This window comes from Gossypium arboreum, chromosome 13 (genome assembly GCF_025698485.1).
Source record: "Gossypium arboreum isolate Shixiya-1 chromosome 13, ASM2569848v2, whole genome shotgun sequence".
Taxonomy (NCBI): Eukaryota; Viridiplantae; Streptophyta; class Magnoliopsida; order Malvales; family Malvaceae; genus Gossypium; species Gossypium arboreum.
The window spans coordinates 128,994,384-129,017,515 of NC_069082.1; the positions used below are offsets into that span (position 1 = coordinate 128,994,384).

Here is a 23,132-nt window from a genome sequence, read left to right on the forward strand (position 1 = left end):
TGTAAATGTTACCAAAACCTTAAGAATGGTATGTTTTGATATGTTAGTGAAGAGTAATAAGAGGAATTGTTGGTAAATGTTGTAGAAAGAAGAAATGAAGATGTTATAAACTTAGTTATCAACATTTTATACTAAAACAGATTTGGACAGTAACAGTAGTCCAACTTTGAAAATATACCAAAAATAGTATAAAGTGAATTAGATGATGAATAAAATATGTAATTGAAGCTTAATGAATCTATTTTTATATGGAAGAAACAAAATTGGTAAAAGAGTTGTATTTTATGAGATATTTACGTTTTGGTGAAACAGGGTTAGAACAATTTCTGGATTCCCTGTTCTGACTTTAGAAATTCACCATAAATTGTGTATTAAGAATTAGGACTCAAACTTTATGTGTATGGATTCATTATTGAGTCTATTTTTAATTGAAACAAATGACATAGTCATTGGATTTCTGTACAGGAAGAAATTTGATTCGAAGTGCACAAGGGTCAGAGTAGCTGAATCCTGAAACAGGGGAGACTTTTATAATAAACTGTACTAATTGGCCTGACCAAAATTCTAGAAAAAATTAGTAAGTAGATATATGAGTCTAGTTTCAGGAAAATTTACGGAATTGGATTTCGAGTTTCGTAACTCGAGATATGATTTTTTAGCGACTGTGACACAGATGGATAGTTTACTACGAAAACTGTTTAAGTGCTAAGATAAGTTTTGTAATGTCTCCGCTTGACTCCGCAACGGTCTCGGTAGGGGGACGTTACAATATTGATTGGTATCAGAGCTATTTAGGTTTAGTCGGTTCTAGGACTAAATCGAATGTCAATGGGAATCTAGAGGTACATGCCATTCTTGAGTCAAATTTGAGTTGGGATTGGATCTTTGATATGTTTGTTGAATATTTTTGTTTTATAGCATTAAGAATGTCGATAAAAGCATTGAGGATACTGATCAAGAGATGTATAGTGAAGATGATGAACCGTATAATGTGAATGAATCGAGTCTGCAACTCCAAGTGTGAATCCAGAGGAAATCAACCGAATGTTGGAAGTGACAATACTGAAGTCTTTAGAATAATCGCCGATGCCCTTCAAAAAGCGGTAGGAACTATGCTTGCTACGTCCTCTATCCCTACTACCCGAAGAGCTCCAATTAAAGAATTGAGAAAATATGGAGCTACAGAATTTTTGGGTGCCAAGGAATTGATTCGACTCTCGCTGAAAATTGGTTAAAGACTACAAAGAGAGTTCGAAGCAACTTGAATGTACACCACAAGAAAGCTTAGTGTGTGTTGTCTCATTACTGCAAGAGGAAGCTTTAGTATGGTGGGAATCGGTGATTCGAATGTACTTGAGGAACAGATAAGTTGGGACTTCTTTCAAAAGAGTTTCAAAATAAGTATTTGGGAGAAATGTACATAGAAGACAAAAGACAAGAGTTCTTAACACTGAAACAAGGTGAGATGCTTATAGTGGATTATGAACGAGAATTTCTGAGATTGAGCAGATATGCCACTGAGTTTGTACCGACTGAAGCCGACCGATGTAAAAGATTTTTAAGAGGATTACGTGATGAATTTAGACTACAGTTGATGCCTCTTAGAATCACTGAGTTTGTGGATTTAATGGAAAGAGCTAAGATGATTGAACAAATTCTTGGAAGGGATAAAAAGTCTGAAGTTGCTCATTCGACTGAAAAAAGTCCCGGAATGGTTAGTTCAAGTTCGCAGCCTAAGCGGTCAAAGGAATCACGAGGTAACTGGAGATTTAGTTCTCGATCAGAAAGGAGTGATCGAGGTCGGAAAAGACAGACTCTCGTGTTCACTGGCGATCCAAGTCCGATTCGAATCTGAAATTCCAATATGTGAGCATTGTGGAAACCGACACAAAGAGGAGTGTAGAAAATTGACTGGAGGTTGTTTCCGTTGTGGAGCTACCGATCACTTTATTAAAGATTGCCCAAAGATATCGGAACAACACCGCGATGAGTGCAAAGATCTGAATTTGCTTCCAGAGGTCGGGATCAGCCAAGTAGTTCGTTTGCTAGAGGTGGTACTAGAAGAACTAGTGAGAGTGCTACACAACAATCTGAAGCTAGAGCTCCAGCTCGGCGTATGTTGTGAGGACTCGAGAAGAGAAAGATGCTCACGATGTGGTGACAGTATATTCTTATTGAATTCAGACCGTTTATGCTTTAATAGACCACGGTCATCACATTCATATGTTAATACGAAAGTAGTTGAGACAAAAAAATTAGAGTTTGAATTGTCTAAAGTTATAATAGAAGTGTCTAGTCCACTGGGACAAACTACTTTAGTGAACCATATATGTCGAAGATGTTCGTTAATGATTCAAGATAGAATATTCCCTGTTGATCTGTTGATTATGCCATTTGGCGACTTTGATGTTATTTTGGGAATGGACTGGTTATCAGAACATGGAGTGATTTTAGACTGTTATAAGAAGAAGTTTATTGTTCAGAATGAAAGTGAAGATAGAATTGAAGTAAATGGTATTCGGACTAGTGGATCAATTCGTATTGTTTCGGCCATTAAAGCTAGCAAGCTTCTTCATCGAGGTTGTAATGCTTTCTTAGCATATGTGATTAATTCGGATTCAGTTGAAAGTCAGTGTAGTAAAATTCGGACTGTATGTGAATTTTCTGATGTATTCCCTGAGGAATTACCTGGATTACCCCCTGATCGAGAGGTAGAATTTGTGATTGAAGTCTACCCAGGTACAGATCCGGTATCGATACCTCCGCACTCAGTATGGCACCCTTGAGCTAAAGGAATTAAAAGTACAGTTGCAAGACTTATTGGACAGAAGTTTTATACGACCTAGTACATCACCATGGGGAGCTCCAATGTTATTTGTTAAGAAGAAAGATGGGTCGATGCGGTTGTGCATTGATTATCGACAACTCAACAAATTGACTGTCAAGAACAAGTATCCACTTCCCCGAATAGATGATTTGTTTGATCAACTGAAAGGAGCTTCCGTATTTTCAAAGATTGATCTAAGGTCGGGATACTATCAGTTGAAAGTAAAAGAGTGCGACATATTGAAGACGGCATTCCGTACGAGGTATGGGCATTATGAATTTTTAGTGATGCCATTTGGACTGACAAATGCCCCTGCTGCTTTTATGGATCTTATGAATCGGATTTTTCAACCATCTTGGATCAGTTCGTAGTAGTTTTTATCGACGATATTTTGGTGTATTCCAAGTCAGAAAAAGATCATGAGCAACATCTCCAGATTGTTTTGTAAATACTACGAGAAAAGCAATTGTACGGAAAATTGAGCAAGTGTGAATTCTAGTTATCAGAAGTTGTGTTTCTTGGTCATGTCGTATCAGCGGATGGAATTAGAGTGGATCCAAAGAAGATTGAAGCAGTTATTCAGTGGAAAGTTCCTAAGAATGTATCAGAGGTACGAAGTTTTCTCGGATTGGCTGGTTACTATCGAAGATTCGTCAACGGATTTTCAAAGATAGCCTTACCGATGACCAAGCTACTACAGAAAAATATTCCATTTGTTTGGAATGAGCAATGTCAGAAAAGTTTTGAAGCATTAAAACGAATGTTAACAGAGGCACCGGTGTTGACTTTACCAGAATCAGAAAGAGATTTTGTAGTGTACAGTGATGCTTCATTGAGTGGACTGGGATGTGTACTGATGCAGAACGGGAAAGTCATTGCTTATGCTTCACGGCAACTGAAACCGCATGAACGCAACTATCCAACTCATGATTTAGAATTAGCAATTGTAATTTTGCCTTGAAAATTTGGAGGCACTATCTTTATGGTGAAAAGTGCTATGTTTATACGGATCATAAAAGTTTGAAGTATCTACTTTCACAAAAAGATTTGAATCTGAGACAAAGACGTTGGATAGAGCTTCTAAAAGACTATGATTGTGTCATAGACTATCATCCAGGGAAGGCTAATGTAGTAGCCGACGCACTGAGTAGAAAAGCTGCGATTGAATTACGAGCAATGTTTGCACAACTTAGTATCACTGAAGATGGAAGCCTTTTGACTGAATTAAGAATAAAGCCAGTAATGTTTGATCGAATCAGATCAGCACAGTTAGAAGATGATAAGTTGTTAAAGAAAAGAGAGATGATTCGGAATGGTACAACAGAAAATTTTAGCATTGATGGAAATGGCTGCTTAAGATTTCAGAATCGACTTTGCATTCCGAATAATTCTGAGTTTAAAGAGTTAATTCTTCGAGAAGCTCATAATAGCCCATTTGCATTTCATCCTGAAGGTATGAAAATGTATCGTGATTTGCGTGAATTGTATTGGTGGTCGGGAATGAAAAAGGATATAACTGAATATGTGGCAAAGTGTTTGACTTGTCAACGAGTGAAGGCAGAACATCAAGTTCCATCGGGATTACTTCAACCCATCAATATTCCTGAATGGAAATGGGACCGAATAACGATGGACTTTGTGACGGGATTACCGATGTCTACAAGTAAAAAGAATGCTATTTGGGTAATAGTTGATCGACTTACGAAGTCAGCTCATTTCTTAGCTGTGAGAACCGATTGGTCGTTAAAGAAACTTCTTGAGGTTTATGTTCGGAAATCATTAGATTACATGGTATTCAAAAATCAATAATTTCGCAGAGATCCAAGGTTTACGTCAAGGTTTTGGAAGCAATTACATGAATCTTTCGGTACTCGACTTCATTTTAGTACAGCTTTTCATCCACAGACTGATGGTCAATCTGAACAGGTAATACAAATTTTAGAAGATATGCTTCGAGCCTGTATGATTGATTTTGAGTCTAACTGGGAATATTATTTGTCATTAGCCGAATTTGTGTATAATAATAATTTCCAGTCAAGTATACAGATGGCACCGTATGAGGCTTTGTATGGACGAAGATGCCGATCACCCGTATGTTGGACAGAACTGAATGAGAAGAAGATGATTGGACCTAAATTGGTTCAAGAAACGGAAAGTACAGTTAAGAAAATTCGGGAAAGATTGAAAACTGCTTTTGATAGACAGAAATCGTATGCAGATTTGAAACGACGGGATATTGAATACTCAGTCGGGGATAAAGTATTTTTAAAGGTTTCACCTTGGAAGAAAATTCTAAGATTTGGTCAAAAAGGAAAATTAAGTCCTCGTTTTATTGGGCCTTACGAAGTTATTGAGAGAATTGGACCAGTAGCGTATCGATTGGCCTTACCTCCTGAACTACAGAAAATGCACGATGTCTTCCATGTTTCTATGCTAAGAAGATATCGATCGGATCCTTCACATGTTATTACGATCGAGAATGTAGAGATTCGACCTGACTTATCGTATGAAGAAGAACCAGTTGAGATTCTAGCACGAGAGGTAAAAGAATTACGTAATAAACGTATTCCTTTAGTAAAAGTGCTATGGCGAAGTCACAGTGTTGAAGAAGCTACATGGGAACCAGAAGAAACGATGAGATCTCAATACCCCCATCTCTTTTCAGGTAAATTTCGAGGACGAAATTTATTAAGGGGGAGAGAATTGTAATGAACCGAAAGTTACGGTATCGGAAATTGAGTCTTGAGTCTCAATTTCAGTGAAATTTATTCATGAATATTTATTAGAAATATTTATGAATTATAGTTGAATGGTTATTTAGTGTTTAATTAAGTGAAGTAGCTTGAATTTAGTTTAAAGGATTAAATTGCATAAGGAATAAAAGTTTAATTATAGATTAAAGAAGTAAAAGGGACTAATCTAGCAATTAGACCCTAAGTGCCATGTGTGTGAATGTATGATATAACATGTGTAATAGTTGGTATATATGTGTAATAGCTATAAGATATTTTATGTTATAGCTATTACACATGTTAATTTATATTTTTATAGGTTAATAATAATATAATATAGTATAATGAATAAATAATAATGAGTAAAGAAACATAGAAAGAGTTACAGAGAGCAAACGTGAGAAAGAAAGAAGGAAAGAAAGAAAGAAAAGAAAAGGGAAATTTGAGGATTAAGGCCCTAAAGTTTAATTGGTAAGTTGTTTTAGCTCATTTTCTTATGATTTTTATGTTTATGGATGCCTAATTCAAAGTTCTACATGTATGAGGTTAAAATGAAGAAAATAGAAAATTTTAGATATTGATTTAGTTGAGTAAATTGAGGTTTTATGGGTTAAATTGATAGGAATTGAAGTTAGAAGTGAAAATTGAGTGATTTATTAAAAGAATTCTAAGTTAGGTTTAAATAGGGATTAAGTTGAATAGAGCTCAAAATTTATGTTTTATAATGAATTTTATGAGTTAAAAATTGTTAATGAGTTGATTAAAAGAGAATATGAAGCTTAAGTTAAAGAAAAAAGATTAGTAATGGAAAAATGACGAAATTGGAATTTTTGTAAAAGTTTGATAGAAAGTGAAAATGTGTTTTATGAATTAGTATATTGATGAATTTTAATTGTATGATTGTTAGTAGCAAACGTAGCACCGGATACGTCATCAAAGAAGGGAAAAGAGAAAGTGAACGAAGATATCGATTAAATTCGATAAATAGTGGTTTGTATTCCTATAAACCGAGCTTAATCGTTATTGCTATATTTGATATTTATATTGTATGAAAATGTGAATGAGGTAAGTATTTTTACCATATTGAAATGAATGTGATTTTGAATACCCTATTAACAGTGTCGGGCTAGTCGGATATAGTTGACATGTCATAGGAATTGGAAGTATTGGGATATTCCGACATTGAGTCGATGAGACACTATGTGTCGACTACTGTTAAAGTTCGGATTTGTTCCGATGAAGTACTTTGTGTACTATAATGTTAAAGTTCGGATTTGTTCGATGAAGCACTATGTGCTTATCCCGGAGTGTGGGTTGGATCCGTGTATCCGTTAGTGTCCGAGTTATGTTAATAAGGGTAAATAAAGTAAAGGTTATTAAAGTATTGATTGATATTGAATAATAGCAATAATGTGTTTGAATTACCATGTTTTAAAGTTGATTAAGCTATTGTTTATGGAAATACCACTGAGAGTATTCTCAGCGCACGGTTTGTTTCGTCGCATGCAGCTAGGTACGAAAGTATAAGGACTCAAAGATACAAGCCGATCCCCAAACTCAAATTGGTGAAGTTTCTATCTTTTGGAAAATGGCATTGTACCTAGGATGTCTTTTGGTTATATTGAAAGTATCTAAGTTGTTAAATGATATTTTGGTATGTTTTGTAAATGTTACCAAAACCTTAAGAATGGTATGTTTTGATATGTTAGTGAAGAGTAATAAGAGGAATTGTTGGTAAATGTTGTAGAAAGAAGAAATGAAGATGTTATAAACTTAGTTATCAACATTTTATACTAAAACAGATTTGGACAGTAACAATAGTCCAACTTTGAAAATATACCAAAAATAGTATAAAGTGAATTAGATGATGAATAAAATATGTAATTGAAGCTTAATGAATCTATTTTTATATGGAAGAAACAAAATTGGTAAAAGAGTTGTATTTTATGAGATATTTACGTTTTGGTGAAACAGGGTTAGAACAATTTCTGGATTCCCTGTTCTGACTTTAGAAATTCACCATAAATTGTGTATTAAGAATTAGGACTCAAACTTTATGTGTATGGATTCATTATTGAGTCTATTTTTAATTGAAACAAATGACATAGTCATTGGATTTCTGTACAGGAAGAAATTTGATTCGAAGTGCACAAGGGTCAGAGTAGCTGAACCCTGAAACAGGGAGACTTTTATAATAAACTGTACTAATTGGCCTGACCAAAATTCTAGAAAAAATTAGTAAGTAGATATATGAGTCTAGTTTCAGGAAAATTTACGAAATTGGATTTCGAGTTTCGTAACTCGAGATATGATTTTTTTAGCGACTGTGACGCAGATGGATAGTTTACTACGAAAACTGTTTAAGTGCTAAGATAAGTTTTGTAATGTCTCCTGCTTGACTCCGGCAACGGTCTCGGGTAGGGGGGACGTTACATGTTAGAAATTATAATACACAAAATAATTAAAATCAAAATATAAATTATAGTAAGTTTAGACAGAATCCAATGACATAAACCATAATAAAATCTAAAACAACTAAACCCATTTAAATTAGAATTTCAAATTTCAAAAAAAAAAAACACTTTCAATTATTGCAATTAATATAATATGTTGAATGTCAAAAGGTTTAATATAATATTTGGTACTTGAATTTAACACTTTTCTTAATTTAGTACCTAAACTTGACACTTTTTCTTAAGTTGGTACTTAATCTTTTTGGGGTCCAATTTAGTACCTAAACTTAATTTTTTTCCTAATTTGGTACCAAATCCTTTTTGTTTGATTTGGTACTTGAACTTGTCAAACTTTTACAAATTACTCTAATATACTAATAATATTATTTTTATGAGGTAACAAAAATAATCAATATATGACCGATATGTGATAAATAATATGAATTTTTTGTATTTAATATGTTAAATTACTTTTAGCTTTATTTGTTTAAATAATTGTTTTATTAATTAAAATAATGAAATTCTTTTAATTTGGGTTTTAAATATTAATTAGTTAAGTGTAGTTCAATACCTATTTTTTAACATGAATTTCTTCTAATACAAACAATATTTTTGTAGCATAACAAAAAAAAACACAGATAGTGTTTTGTGTAATTTGTATAACATTTAATAAATTTAGGTACTAATTTGAACCTAAGAAAGAACTTCGGTACCAAATTAGGAATACCAAATTGGGCCCAAAAAAGTTTAGGTATCAAGTTAGAAAGAAGTGTCAAGTTCAGATACCAAATTGAGCCAAAAAAAAGTTTAAGTACCAAATTTAAAAAAAGTGTCAAGTTCAGGAATCAAATATTATATTAAGCCTCGTAATAAAGACCACTAAATTTAAAAATAAAAGAAAATTACATTATTATACAAAAGTTGTTGAAGTAAAATTTAGTTTTCAAAAATATATATTCTTTTAAGGAATGAAAGAAATTTAATTTTTACATTTTTTAATATAATAATTTTATCAAATCGACTCATCTATTGGGTTTCAATTCAATTAATAAATTATTAAAAAAACTTATTTGTTTTATAAAATAAGAAACATTACTATAAGGGCATTTTGTCATTATGGATACTATGCAAAATGCAAAGAAATACACGTGATGGAATTTGAAGTTGAAACATCATAGGTTTTAATATCTTAGTTTTATTATTTCAACTAAAACATCATATATTTATTATATTAATTATTTTTATAAATATATTTGTTATCTAAATTTTTCACTCGACGAGTGTATCATGATTTAATTTAGAATTAATTGCACTAGACATCTTCAAATTACGACCCTTGTTCTAAACTGGTCATCAAACTTCAAAATATTCTAATTATATATCAAAACTATCAAAATTATATAAATCGCGTCTTTCATTGTTAAATCTATTAAATTAATCAATAAAAGCCACATCAAACTTTATGTAACTAAATTTAAAATAAAATTTCAAAGAAAAATAAAACGTTGTCACGTAACTTTTAAAAATAAAAATTAAAAATAAAGAGTGAACGGTAAAGCTTCCATTAAAGTTTTAAAACTTCAAAATTAATATTTTTAAAACATTCAATTTTGCAATTTTCATTTTAAATCATTAAAATCAACATATTTAGTAACAAAGGGACTTAATTGATATATACAATAATTTAGGATATCATTAAAATGATTTTAAGCTTAGGGACCAATTTAAAATAAGAGTCATAATTTAGAAATGTTTTATGCAATCAACTCTTTAATTTTATATATATATATTAGTACAAACTTTAATTTATATTAAAGTAGCAAAGTGGGGACCAAAAATCCACAATGTTTAAAACAGAAATCGAAATTATCAAATTTGGGCAGCCAAAAAATTGTCCTTTTCAAGCAATTTGCCAATATATGTTTATTTTTACACATGCTTTTGGTTCACCGATGTTGCCGGAATTGACCTCTTATTTTCTTTTTTTTAGGTTACATATAAATATGTTTACTTATTTATTTTAATATTTTAATAATGCATCAAGTATAAATTCATAAAAAAATTATGATTCATTATGGGAAATAATAATGGAAAATAGTTGGTTTATGGGATTTAAAATTAAATTACATGTTGAAATCAATTTCGTTGGACGAAAAAGATTACCTTGAGTCAATAATATGATTTTAACAGTAGTGTTTAAGGTCCGATGTGGTTGGCCTATCGCGCTTTTATTGTTCAAAATAAAAATATATATTAGTATTAATATATTTTATATTGGAATTTAAATAAAAACATTATTTTTTTCTTCTCTTTTAATAATGAAACAGATTATTTAGCAGGTCGAACTGAGTTTAAACTTTTTTACTTAACCAACTTAATCCGTGAACACTTCTACAAACAATTGAAACAAGAACAATTACTACTAATAGTACTACTATAAAATGCCCTTAACTCGAATATTATGTTCAAATAAAACACTTAAAACGATTCGTTTTGAAAATCTAACTGATAATTTTAAATGATCAAAATTTAAAACAATTTAAATGCAGTCAAACTCAAAATAATTTGAAACTATAAAATTCAATTTAATCCAAATCCAAACTACCTACCAAAATATAAATAATTTTTACATAACAAAGCAAAAAGGTCCCCACAAATTCCAAATCCTAAATTCCAAACAACACCCACATCAAATTCCAACCCCACCAAAGCCATTCAACAAACTTATCTAAAAATGGAAGTGAAATGATCAATGGGACCTCCACTCACTCATTCCTTTATGTTTTTCTCTTTCATACAAAAAATTATAAAATTAGAGGGATATTAAGTTTGATATTTATTGTAAATTAAATCTTGATTTAGCTGACATGTTATTATTATCAGAAGCAGACCATTTAAAAGATCTATGAGAAATTATCCCTTAAAATTTTAAAAATTCTTATTAATCTCACAAAAAATTTAAAAATTTTAATTAGACCCCAATTTTTTTTAAAGAAATATCACTAAACTCCCTAAAAAAATAACTTAGTCCTAAGATTTGTTGCTAGTTATTATTGTTGCAACAACTAAGAGAATGTAAATTCAAACGTCATTAAGAGTTTTTTATCCTCAATTTAAGGGTTTTGGATAAACTTTTTAAAATTGGATAATAGATTGAATTGATTAAATTGTCTCAATTCAACCTGATCAACTGATTTATCTAATTTTAATTAAACCAATTATTAATAATTCATAAAAATAAAAATAAAACAAATATATTGATAAATAGAAAAAATCGATTCATTAGTTTCGCTTAATACTGTTTTATTTTACCCAAAAAAGAAGAAAAAATCGATTCAATAATCAATTCAATTAATTTTTAGCCATATTCTGAATGATTTACTTAAAAACTAGTTTAATTTTTTATTTAAAGTGATGTACAATTTAATTTTCGATCCAATTAATCCGACAAATAAATTTAATTCCAATAATAGTTTTACCGATATTGTATTAGTAAATATATTCGAATCATTAAAACGAAAAAAAGCATTAAATTATAAATATTTAACCTAGAAAAAATATAGTAAAACCACAAAACAAATTATATTATGTTTTGTATTTTATTATTAACCAATCTTAGTTCGTTGATCTCTTCGCCATCTCCCATTTGACCTCAAAAAAGAGTTTCCATCCTCCTTTTGTTTTCTCCGTTTTGAAGCTCTCTGCATTTCGTATGGTTATGAAGTGTTTTCATTTCACTAACGGCGAGGGTCGTGACGAAGGAGAAGATGTCAGCGGCGGCGGAGGCGTTGTTTCGAGGATGTCGTCGAAGGTGACGTGGACTAGGTCTTTAAGCGTGGCGTCAAGCAGCGCCGACACGCGCCGTTCCGAGTTCGACTCCGAGTCGACTCGGGACTTCGCCTCGGCGGCGAGTTTCTGTGAGTTCCTGACTCAGCGCCGAGCTAACGATCTACGTGTCTTTACATTCGCGGAGCTGAAATCAGCTACTCGCGGGTTCAGCAGAGCCCTTTTGATAGGCGAAGGAGGCTTCGGCTGCGTTTATAGAGGCACCGTTGACGTTTCCGATGAAGTTAACGGCGGTCGTTATTCAAAGTTGGACGTCGCCATTAAACAGCTTAATCGTCACGGTTTCCAGGCATATTCCCTTTTTGCCCCTCATTGTTTTCCATTTTACGTTCTTTTTTTCCTATCTGTTTTAAAAGATTCCACTTTCTTTATGTCTTTAATTTAATCGCAGTTATAATTATTTGTACCTGAATCTTGCTTTTCGAACTTCGTAATTTATTACAAGTTAAGGAAATGTCAAAACTATTAAAATTTGTAATAATGTTAGAAAATGTTTGTTCTTTTATTAAATCATAAATCTATCTACATCAATCACATAAATTTCTTTCGAGATACTTCCAAAAATTTGAAAAAAAAATTAAATTTCATACTTTTCAATTTAATTTTTTAATTCAAGTAAAAAGTTGTTTTCTATCAAGTATGCTTATTAAGTTTATAATTATTTGTTTATGAAGTTAATTTTGACCTAGATTACAATTTTTAAATTGAAAAGTAAGGATTAAATTGTAAACTTATTCAAGTATAGGGATTAATGGTAAATTTTGACATTTTTAAATATTGAATGTATTAAGCATTATTGTGTTTGTTATTAACATCTTGAGGGATTTGGCATGTTTTTTATTTCCTAGTATGCAGGGGCATAAGGAATGGATAAATGAAGTGAACTTTTTAGGCGTAGTTAACCACCCGAATCTTGTACGATTAATCGGCTACTGTGCCGAGGATGATGAGCGAGGGATTCAGAGACTTCTGGTCTACGAGCTTATGCGTAACAAAAGCTTAGAGGATCGACTTTTGGCTCGGACTCCATTGCCGTTGCCGCCATTGCCTTGGGTGACAAGGTTGAGTATCGCACAAGACGCTGCCCGGGGTTTGGCTTACCTGCATGAAGAAATGGATTTCCAGGTATATACCGTCTCGATAATGCCCATTTTTAACTCGAAATCTTGGGATTGTTCCGATTCGTACGCGAATCTTGTTCCTGTCTTTGTGAGTTTATCGTGTTTTACGGTTGCAGCTAATATTTAGAGACTTCAAAACATCGAATATTCTACTAGACGACGACTTCAATGCGAAGCTTTCAGATTTCGGACTGGCTCGGCAAGGACCCCCCGAAGGATTTGGGCATGTTTCGACAGCAGTAAGTTAATCTAGAAAGTTTTAGATTTTGATGCCTTGTGTCTTAAGAAACTTAGTTCTTGCATTTGTCTTACGATGTTTCGGAAAATGTTTGTTAAGGTTGTCGGCACAGTGGGTTACACTGCCCCTGAGTACATGCAAACCGGCAGGCTAACTGCCAAAAGCGATGTTTGGAGCTTCGGGGTTGTTCTATACGAGCTCATCACCGGAAGGCGAGTTTTAGAAAGAAACCTACCTCGAAGCGAACAAAAGCTCCTAGAATGGGTGAGACCTTACATATCAGATTCGAAGAAATTTCACCTTATTGTAGACCCTCGCCTCGAAGGACAGTATTGCCTGAAATCGGCTCGGAAACTAGCATCCCTAGCAAACAAATGTCTAATGAAAAACTCTAAATCCCGTCCCAAAATGAGTGAAGTGGTTGAGATGCTAGGCAACATCATTAGTGAGACTTCATCTCAATACGAATTGATCTCTCAACCAATCGGCGAGAACGAAGATGAAAAGGAAGAAAGCGAAGTGCAGACCGAGGTCGAGTCCACAAAGCAAGGACACAATTACTTGAAGAAGGTTTTCGAAATCAAAGAAATAATTAGTTTAAGAAACCGATCGGTCGGGAAGTTAGATTGGAGAAATTGGACGCCGGGGCTAGTGAGAACTTGGTAACGATGACCTTTCCGTGTCCAACTCCCCAGCCGCAAAAGATACATGTACTTCGAACGAGTAGTTCTTCGAACGTTCGGAGGATAACTTATGTGTCTTCCTACTCTTCTTTTGTTGAAACTTTGTTGTAAAGATCGTTTATTTTCAAAGAAAAGCTACATTTATTTCTTCAAATGGTCCAAAACTCGAACTCGTATGGTATTATCCTTCAAAATATTATTATTAATAGGAATCATGGCTAACAAAAATTACAAAGTCATGGTATATAGTACAAGCGATAAATAGATCATTACAAATTAATGCATAAATATCATGTCTGAAAAGTAATTTAAAAGAAAAGAGAAAGATAAACAGAAAATAATTGTTATACTAGAATAATTCAAAAACAATCCAGAGATGCACCAACTTAATTAAATAGTTGAAAACTAAATCATGTCCTTACTATCATCAAAATGAACGCTGATCAACCAAAAATTACTAACAAAAAAACTTAAAACCCACCACATTAGTGATGTACAAAAGATTAAGTTTCAAATAGTCTTTCTCCTCATCTCGAGTTTAACAATCACAATGATCTATCATTATAAAACCCTTCGAGAATGGCTCTAAATAGATCTAACGGCACCCTTATATTACAAAGAAAAAAAAGAACTTTCGATAAATGTAGATAATACGAAAAAAAATATCATATAATAGTTATTTTAATTTTTTAAAATTAAAATGTAAACATACTAATAGTTTAATAACCTTGAATGTAGTTTACCCATAATAATAAAATAAAATAATATTTGATTATAAAATGGAGTCCCAAGCATGGCTAGAAAAAAAAGCAAGACCTTTTCAAAAATAAATACAAAATTGCACACACACACCCATGTTTCTAGGGTTTGCACTTGCAATTGTAGAGATTTTTTTTTTTTTTACATCCATTTTTAAACAAAACTGTACACTAACAGGTTATAAAATGGCGAATGCCTCGGGTTGCAGAGATCATTCCGGAACCGCCAGAGATGAACTTCAGTTTTCATTTTCAGTCATAAAGAGGCGAAGCCGATGGCCGAGGGTACGCCGTAGTAGTGGTACTCCTTCCACCACTAGGATAGTCTGAACTTCGCCTACGTATCCGGGGTGTACTGCTAGTGTTGTTGCTCAGACTACTTCCAGATTCATTGGAATTTTGGAGTTGTTCCAATACTATTACGACTTCGTTCATTCTCGGTCGGAATTTGGGTTCAATAGAAATGCATCGTAAAGCAAGGGTAGCAACCTTGAAGGCTCCTTCCATCGAGTACTGGCCTTCGAGACGGGAATCTAACACACGGAACATTTTTCTTTTGTTGGCTAGGTAAGGTTTGGCCCAATCCACTAGACTATGCTCTCCAGAAGGTCGATTTTTATCAACTGCTCGGCGACCGGATAACATCTCTAGTAACACAACTCCGAAACTATAAACATCACTCTTGGCAGTCAAATGACCTACAGTTCGAGAAATAAGTAAATAAAAGAAATATAACAAGGACGAAGCCAAAAAAATTGCTTTAGGGGGCCAGAGATGAATCATAAATTATTGGGGGGCCATGTGCAATTTTACCATTATACTAACATGTAATTTAATAAAAATTTAAAGGACTATATGGCAAATATACCATTTTGGGGGGTGGAGTGGGGGGGAAGGCCACTGCCTGACCCCTTTGTCTTCGTCCCTGCTCCGAAGGTTTATCGAAGCAGAGAAAAGAAGATTGAGCCACACTAAATCAAGCACTTCGAGAATATGTTAGTAAAGTACCTGTGGCTAAATACTCGGGAGCAGCATATCCGTAAGTCCCCATTACCCTGGTCGAAACATGGCTCTTGTCACCTGTTGGTCCGTCTTTGGCCAATCCAAAATCTGAAAGCTTTGCATTGTAATTCTGCAATGTCGATAAAAGGTGAACTTTATGGGAAATTATCGAATGAAACCATATAAGGGGAAGTGTAAAAGAATGGAGACTCAGGTACCGAATCAAGCAAGACATTAGAAGTCTTGAAGTCTCGATATATAACTTTTATTTCAGCACTATGGAGAAAAGCAAGTCCTTTAGCAGCACCGAGAGCGACCTTCATCCGAAGATCCCAAGAAAGTGGCTGGAAATAAGAGCCTCCTGGTACAGACAACGAAATCCCGGTTAAGCCAAATTTTGTTTGATAAAACCGAGAGGGCGGCAAAGAAAGAAAGAAACTTACTCCGGAACAAATGATTCTCCAAGCTGCCACGAGGCATGAACTCGTACACCAACATACGATGTTCATCTTCCGAGCAATATCCGATCAATTTCACAAGATTTGGATGATAAAGCTGTCCGAGATAATTCACTTCAGCCTACAAGATAAAAGATAGATCACAGGTTAATCTCATCATCTTAGGCAAGCAAGTTAATTAGATCCCGAAATAATACAATCAGCAGTCAATGAACAAATATGAAACTGATCGTGTGAAAATGGACTCACCAACCACTCCTTGTGACCTTGGAACCCTTCCTGGTTAAGCCTTTTCACAGCAATAACAATGCCGGTTCCAGGTTTCGAAGCATTAAACGAATTTTCATCGATCCACCCCTTAAACACGGACCCAAAACCACCTTCCCCGAGCACACTGTCGGGCCGGAAATTCCTGGTGGCCGTTTTGAGATTAGCAAAACTGAAGCTTTTCAAATTGGTGCACTGTAAGATCTCACCCTCGCTCCGAGGCGTCAATGGCACCGAAACCGACGAGACCTTGCTGCTCGTATCACCACTAACATAGTTCGAACTCAACCCTGTAAACACAGAGTCCGGTCCAACACATTAGTTAAAGTGACATAATATTCACATTACTATATTCGAGCAATTATCTTACCGTGTCGGGCACTTATCTGTATAATTAGGGGCAAATTAAGAGGGGGCAGGCAGGGGCCTTACCCCTCAAATGGAAAACTTATCTTTTAGTCCCCTAATAAATGACAGAATTAAAAGTTACTATGTGGTAAAATCATACTTTGGCCTCTCAAAGAATAAAAAGGTTTCTATTTAGTCCTTTCAAAAGTGATGAAATCATAAGTTACTACAAGATAAAATTAAACTTTAACCTCACAAACTAAACCTTGGAATATAAGATTTTTCAAGCAAAATTAATACAAAAGTTGGTTAAAAAAGTAAATGTCAAGGGACCTCAAAAATTCCTAAATTGCAAGCTTGAAAATTCAAACAACAATTTACCTACCACCATAGCTAAAAACCTAAAAAAGGGAACAAACAACAAGTACACTTAATTAAAAGCAAGTAATAAAAGATCAAAGCAACTTAAACATAAATACATAGATAAAATGCCATAAAAGGAAAAGTTTAAGGATTTTCCGGGAAATTTCAGAAATACCTGTGTTATTTGGGCTCTCAGCTTTGATTCTAGCACTTAAGCAAATCCCCATCAAACCCCCACTATCTCTTCAACTCTTCCTATAAGGGTCATAAAAAACAACAACAACAAAATGCACAAATATGAGCCTTTTAATTTATTTAAAAAAAAACCCAGAATTCAACAAGGAAAAAGAAGCAGATCTGGGTTTTTGAATAAGCAAAAAATAAAAACCAGCCATTTCTATATAAAAAAGCATCATATATTGTCATATTTAAAAGTTTAAAAACTACTGAATACCCAATAAGCTAAACCCCCCCGAAGGGAGAAAAATGATACACACACACACATATAAACAAACCTTTTTTCTAGCTGCAAACCAAACCCAACACTGAATCAAAGTAAAAAACCTTAAGAAAATTTGGGGTTTTTTTTAGAAAATTGAAGCAAAAAAGCTTGAATTTTTTTTTTCCTGAGAGAGCAGTAGTGAGTGAATATGAATAAATGATGATAGTTGCAAATTTAGAAGAGGAAAAAAAAAAAAAGAGGGTTTTTTTTTTTAGAGGAAGGTGGGAAGAATTGCATTAATGGTGGGCTGGTCCCATTTTTATTTTTAAGCTTAGCTTTTTTATATACTTCTCTTTAAGAAAGATAAGCTTTTTTTCTTTCTTTCTTTTTTTTCTCTTGGCTGTGTTTCCGTAGCTGGCTACTTGTTTAAGAACAGTGTCTGTGTCACTGTCAAGTGGTGGTTTTATGGGTTAATATACTATTTAGTACCTAATTTTGATTCAAATATTCAATCTGATACTTGCATTTTGTTTGAGTTTTCTTCAATTCTTTTTCCCTCAATTAAGCAGTTAAGTTTAGCTTTTAAGTTTGTCTTTTTTTTCAATTTGATTTTTTTGTCTCAAATAAATTTCTAAATTTTGCTTCAATGTTTAATTTGGTACTTAATTTTTTTCTTCCTATTGAATACCTTTTTTTTTAATTAAAACTCACGTATCAGATATTCATTAAATCACATTATATTGTAGGGAGTCTTTTATATTTGGCAGCAAAAATAATGTTTGTGTCAAATAATTTTACGGATTAATATACTATTTAGTATTCGGACGAAACCAACAAATTATTTTATAGGGGTCAATGATGATTTATAAATTATTAGAGGGAAAGGTACACATAATTTAAAAATAATAATTAAAGGGACCATTTTTGAAGGGACAAGGACCAATGTTTACCCCTTTGCCTTCATCTATATTTGGTACCTACGATTGGATTCAATATTTAAATTGGTATATATTTTTTTCAATTTGATAATTAAGTTTTTTGTTTTCCAATTAAGCACTTGATTTTAGCTTTAATGCTTAATTTAGTATTTGGATTTGCGTATCAGATATTCATTAGACCGCATAATGATGTATTATTTGGATGCCAAATTAAGCATTGGAACTAATTGTAAGTATCAATTTGAAGAAAAAAAATTAAATAAATACCAAACAAAACATTGAAAGTAAATTCATGTACCAAATGGTATATTATTCTTTTAATTTTTATGGTTCATCCCTTTTGTCTCTTATGGAAATAGAGAGGGAAAACACATTATTATGGTCCCCATTGAATTGAGGAAATTCCATGGAAGCCTTTATTTTTGTCGATGAATCTTTTTCCAGCAATCATTTTTAACTTTTATTTCCCCCCCCCCTTTTTTTTTTTTTTTTACAAACAATGATGATATATTTCTAGCTTCATTTTCCTAGAAACTTAAGAGATTTGAACACTTTTTTAATAGGACAAAAATTTAAAACATATTGAGTTTTAGTTTAATTGGTATAGATATTGTTCTCAATACAAGAAGATGTAGTTTTGAGTATGTTAAAGCACATTATCCTCTTATTTATGGGTTAGGGAGGGGCTATGAATAGTTCTAAACATTATATCAAAAAGAGCAAATATGATCAGAACCTATAATGAGAATTATGTGATGGTTGAATAAAATGAGATTAAAATCTATTTTTTGTATTAAATTAAATTTATAATCTTGAGGTGTAAATAGGTCGAAGTTAGAATTTTTTTGGGTTGAAATTAAATTATATATTTTTATGATAGTGAAAATATAATTTTATCATTTAATAACCTATATATTTATAATTTTAGATGATTCAATCTATTTTATCATTTTAGGAGGTTAAAATATAATTTTATTATTATTAATTTAAAATTTTATAAATTATAAAGAGTCTAAATAAAAAATTATTTTAAAAAGAGGGTTTTTGCTAGCCCTAGATGCACCTCTATGTATAAACGTAAATGCTAAAATTTGTAATTTTATATATTTTAATTAATTTTAAGTTAGGTTTAAAAATTATTTTAAAATTCATAATTAAAAATATTTGTCATATTTAAGTAATTATCTTCTTCACTATTTCCTTTTCAATTAAAACACGAAAGAAGAAAAGTAAGCTTTTGGCTTCATGCGTGTGATTTTAGCAAAATATTTGGAAAAAATAAAAAAAATACTAGCCATTAGTTTTAACTTTCTTCCAATTTCATCCAATTTACACCTAAGAGTGACGTATGATTTTCTTCATTGCTTTCGTCAGCATATAAATATAAACAGATCACAACCGTCGGATTTAAAGACATTTCTGTCACCGAAGTCCTTCAATGGATCGGTCCACGTGATGGCTTGGTGGGCCCAATGTTTAAACGAGGCTCGGCTTTTAAGCGGCTTTTACCGGTTAGCCGCTGAGCCGTGAGCCAAGCTGGTAGGGATTCCTGCCGTCAAGCATTTATTCTGTTCGGTGGATTAAAATACATTTTTTAAAATATTTATTTTTATAAATTATCGATTCCCAATATTTTCGAATTCATTAACAATATAAATATTTTAACGTTAAAAACTTTATTTACGTTTTTATTAATTTAAAATATTAAAATATTAAAAGTATTTTTCATATGTATGTTATTTTTAAAAATATTAAAGTATTTTTCATATGCATATTTTATAAATGTTATTTGTTTAAATTGTGATTTTAACCTCAATATTTCACTCAATTTAAAATTTTACTCTCTATATTTTAATTAAAAATAATTCAATAATTTTATTAATATTATTATAATTATACTTCAATCCGAATCACAAACAACAAATTAAAAAAATTATTAATTGGTTCTTTTTTTAAATATTTAAAAAAATGAGATTCTTGGTATCATTTAAAACATGACAATCATGCTTATCAAAATAATTATTTTCCACTTGAAAATTAAGTTTAAAAAATAAGAATTTTATATTTTAAGTATTAGTTTTTTTAAATTACATTAGTTAAATTTTAACTTAATATAATATTCAGTATCTAAACTTGATATATTTCTCCCATTTGATAATTTGTTACTTAAATTTGACACTTTTTCCTAATTTGGTATCTAATCTTTTTTGTTCGATTTGGTTCATGAACTTATCAAACATTTTACAAATTACTCTAATATACCAATAATGTTATTTTTTTACGAGGTAGCAAAATGATCAATATATGAGTGACATGTGATGATTATATACTTTTTATTTGTATTTTATATGTTCAATTACTTTTAGTTTTATTTGTTTATTAAATTATTTTATTAATGAAAATAATTAACTTCTTTTAATTTGAGTTTTTAAATCTTTTTTATTTAATATTAATTAGTTAAGCATAGCTCAATACTTATTTTTTAATATGAATTTCCTCTAATATTGACAATATTTTTATAGCATAACAAACACAATTATTATTTTATGTAATTTGTATAACATTTAATAAATTTAGGTACTAAATTGAACCTAAAAAAGCTTAGGTATCAATTTAAGAAAAAAAATGCCAAGGTCAAATACCAAATTGAGTCTCAGTAAAGTTTAAGTACTAAATTAAGAAAAATGTCAAATTGAGATACTAAATATTATATTAAATCATGATTTTTAATTAGGGATTTGGATTGAGACATAATATTATTAATAATATAATTATTAAATTATATCCCATTAAAATATAGAAAGCAAATCCTAAATCTAGTATATAACGACGAAACAAAGTAAAAATTTTCTCTTAAATTAATAAATATAAAATTTTACATGTGATGCATGTTGAAGCATATAGTAAGAAATGAGGTTTTTTTTATTTATTTAATAAATCTTATTCAATTTTATGATTTTTAAAATGAAATGTTAATTGAAATAATTAATTTACTATATCAAATTACATATTGTTTTTAATTAGAAATCACAAACTACGGTACCATTTAATAAATTAAAATATTTTTAATTAAATATTAAATTTGTTTCACGTGTTGTTTATTTTAGATATAATTTTGATTTAATTAAGTTTTATATTTTTATGAGAGTAAAGTTTAACGGCTCGTATTTTTATAATTTTAAAAATTAAATTAAAATTTATTATTTTAAGAATTAAAGTGTAATTTTATCATTTATTAAATTAAAATATTGTAAAATTTAAAAGGTTGAAAGTGAAAATTTACATTTTAAGGGGATTGGGTCCTGCTAACCCCCCTCGTGCTATCCCAAATAATATTAGCACATTTCGTATTTGTCCAAGTTCAACTTAACTCGAAAATGAGTCTTAAATAACTAATATAAACTCGTTTTAGGTCTGATCATATTATTATTTTTAATACTTTTAAATCGTATATATATTATTTTAATATCGTTAATTTAATATAATTTCCTTTAATAAAAATTTAAACATTCACATCTTAACATATTTCTTATGTTTAAATTATAATATTATATATTTAACTATATTTTATATAAATCACATAATACATAAAAATAAAATAAAATTTATAAATCTTTTACAAAGTAAAAACGAGTTAGGACGGTTTGAGCTTGAACCTTGAATACTAGAATTCAAATTCGGTCCATATTTGAAACAAACTTAATTTTTTTTGCCTAATCTCTTTTCTCGAGTCTCGTATTTTTATTGAAACAATTAAATGATTTTTTTTTTAATAATCTAATTATAAGTTCTGATTATATCTTCTTTTTGCATAAAACTATCCATAGGCATTTTCTAATTCATAAATAGAAGATAATGCGTTTTAGCACAGACAATCTTAATCCATAATTAATGGATAATTATTAAGTGTTAAATATGGGAAATGAATAAAACAATAGTGAAGATCAAAGTGACGGTTCTGTTGGCTATGAAACGAGATTGACGGGCATTTATAGTGTCATGTCTCCACCGTGATTTTATAAATTGGTACTTCCATGTGACTTTTAAATAACTGAATAAATAAAGTAAAACCATGAAAGCAACGTCGACTGTTTTTATGGTAAGTTTGGTTCGAGAAATGTAATAGTTTTGGGATAGTTTTAGTTTAATATATGTTTTTCATGTTTGGATTACGGGATAGTACATAATTTGAATTTAAATGATACGAGTTTTCAAAATATTTTTATTTTTGGATTTAATTATAAAATATTAATATTAATATAAAATTATAAATTTAATTGTTTTGTTATTTTTTAAATAATATTATAGGCCTACAATAATATGAGTTTTGGGGGCAAATTGAGGTGGGCTTGAAATTTTTATATCGGTGTAAATCGGATTTAACCTATGGATACCTCTACTTTAGGTAACATTATATATTTCTCTTATTAATATGGCATTTTTAACAATTCTACCCAATTTGAAAAACCCTAAAAATATTTCTCCTTCTTTTTTTTGAAGCCGTTTTCTTCTTTTCTTTTATTTTGCCTAGCGGCGGTGTCAGCTTTCGGGCTGGCTACCGTTCGCCTCGTTTACTTTATGTGTCTCTCTTTTTAGTTTATAGATCTATTTTGTGAGCTCTCTATTCACTCCAAATGCTTTATCTTTTTTTTTTTT

The 23,132-nt window shown here is 31.3% G+C and overlaps 3 protein-coding genes across 4 annotated transcripts in view; 1 reads left to right on the forward strand and 2 right to left on the reverse strand.

Moving 5' to 3' along the window:
- Window positions 1–18,956, reverse strand: part of LOC108485122 (tropinone reductase homolog At5g06060-like) — an 88,251-nt gene extending 69,295 nt beyond the window's left edge. The window contains exon 1 of one of the 2 annotated variants that reach the window (XM_017788973.2): window positions 18,946–18,956. The gene's annotated coding sequence lies outside the window, so the exon portion shown is untranslated. Of the gene's footprint in view, window positions 1–18,944 lie in introns of both variants that reach the window. The other variant, XM_053024477.1, reaches the window with a different exon arrangement.
- Window positions 11,588–14,054, forward strand: LOC108484474 (serine/threonine-protein kinase PCRK1-like). The gene is made up of 4 exons (XM_017788272.2): window positions 11,588–12,147; window positions 12,714–12,983; window positions 13,096–13,218; window positions 13,317–14,054. The coding sequence occupies exons 1-4, from the start codon at window positions 11,725–11,727 to the stop codon at window positions 13,881–13,883; spliced, it is 1,383 nt and encodes a 460-aa protein (XP_017643761.1). The 5' UTR covers window positions 11,588–11,724; the 3' UTR covers window positions 13,884–14,054.
- Window positions 14,639–17,934, reverse strand: LOC108486703 (probable serine/threonine-protein kinase PBL10). Its single transcript, XM_017790890.2, has 7 exons — window positions 17,612–17,934; window positions 17,272–17,351; window positions 16,368–16,675; window positions 16,104–16,239; window positions 15,879–16,021; window positions 15,667–15,790; window positions 14,639–15,356 (listed from the first exon to the last, which is right to left on the reverse strand). Exons 2-7 carry the CDS (start codon window positions 17,321–17,323, stop codon window positions 14,911–14,913), a joined length of 1,209 nt encoding a protein of 402 aa, XP_017646379.1. The 5' UTR covers window positions 17,324–17,351; window positions 17,612–17,934; the 3' UTR covers window positions 14,639–14,910.
- Window positions 18,957–23,132: the final 4,176 nt, after the last annotated feature.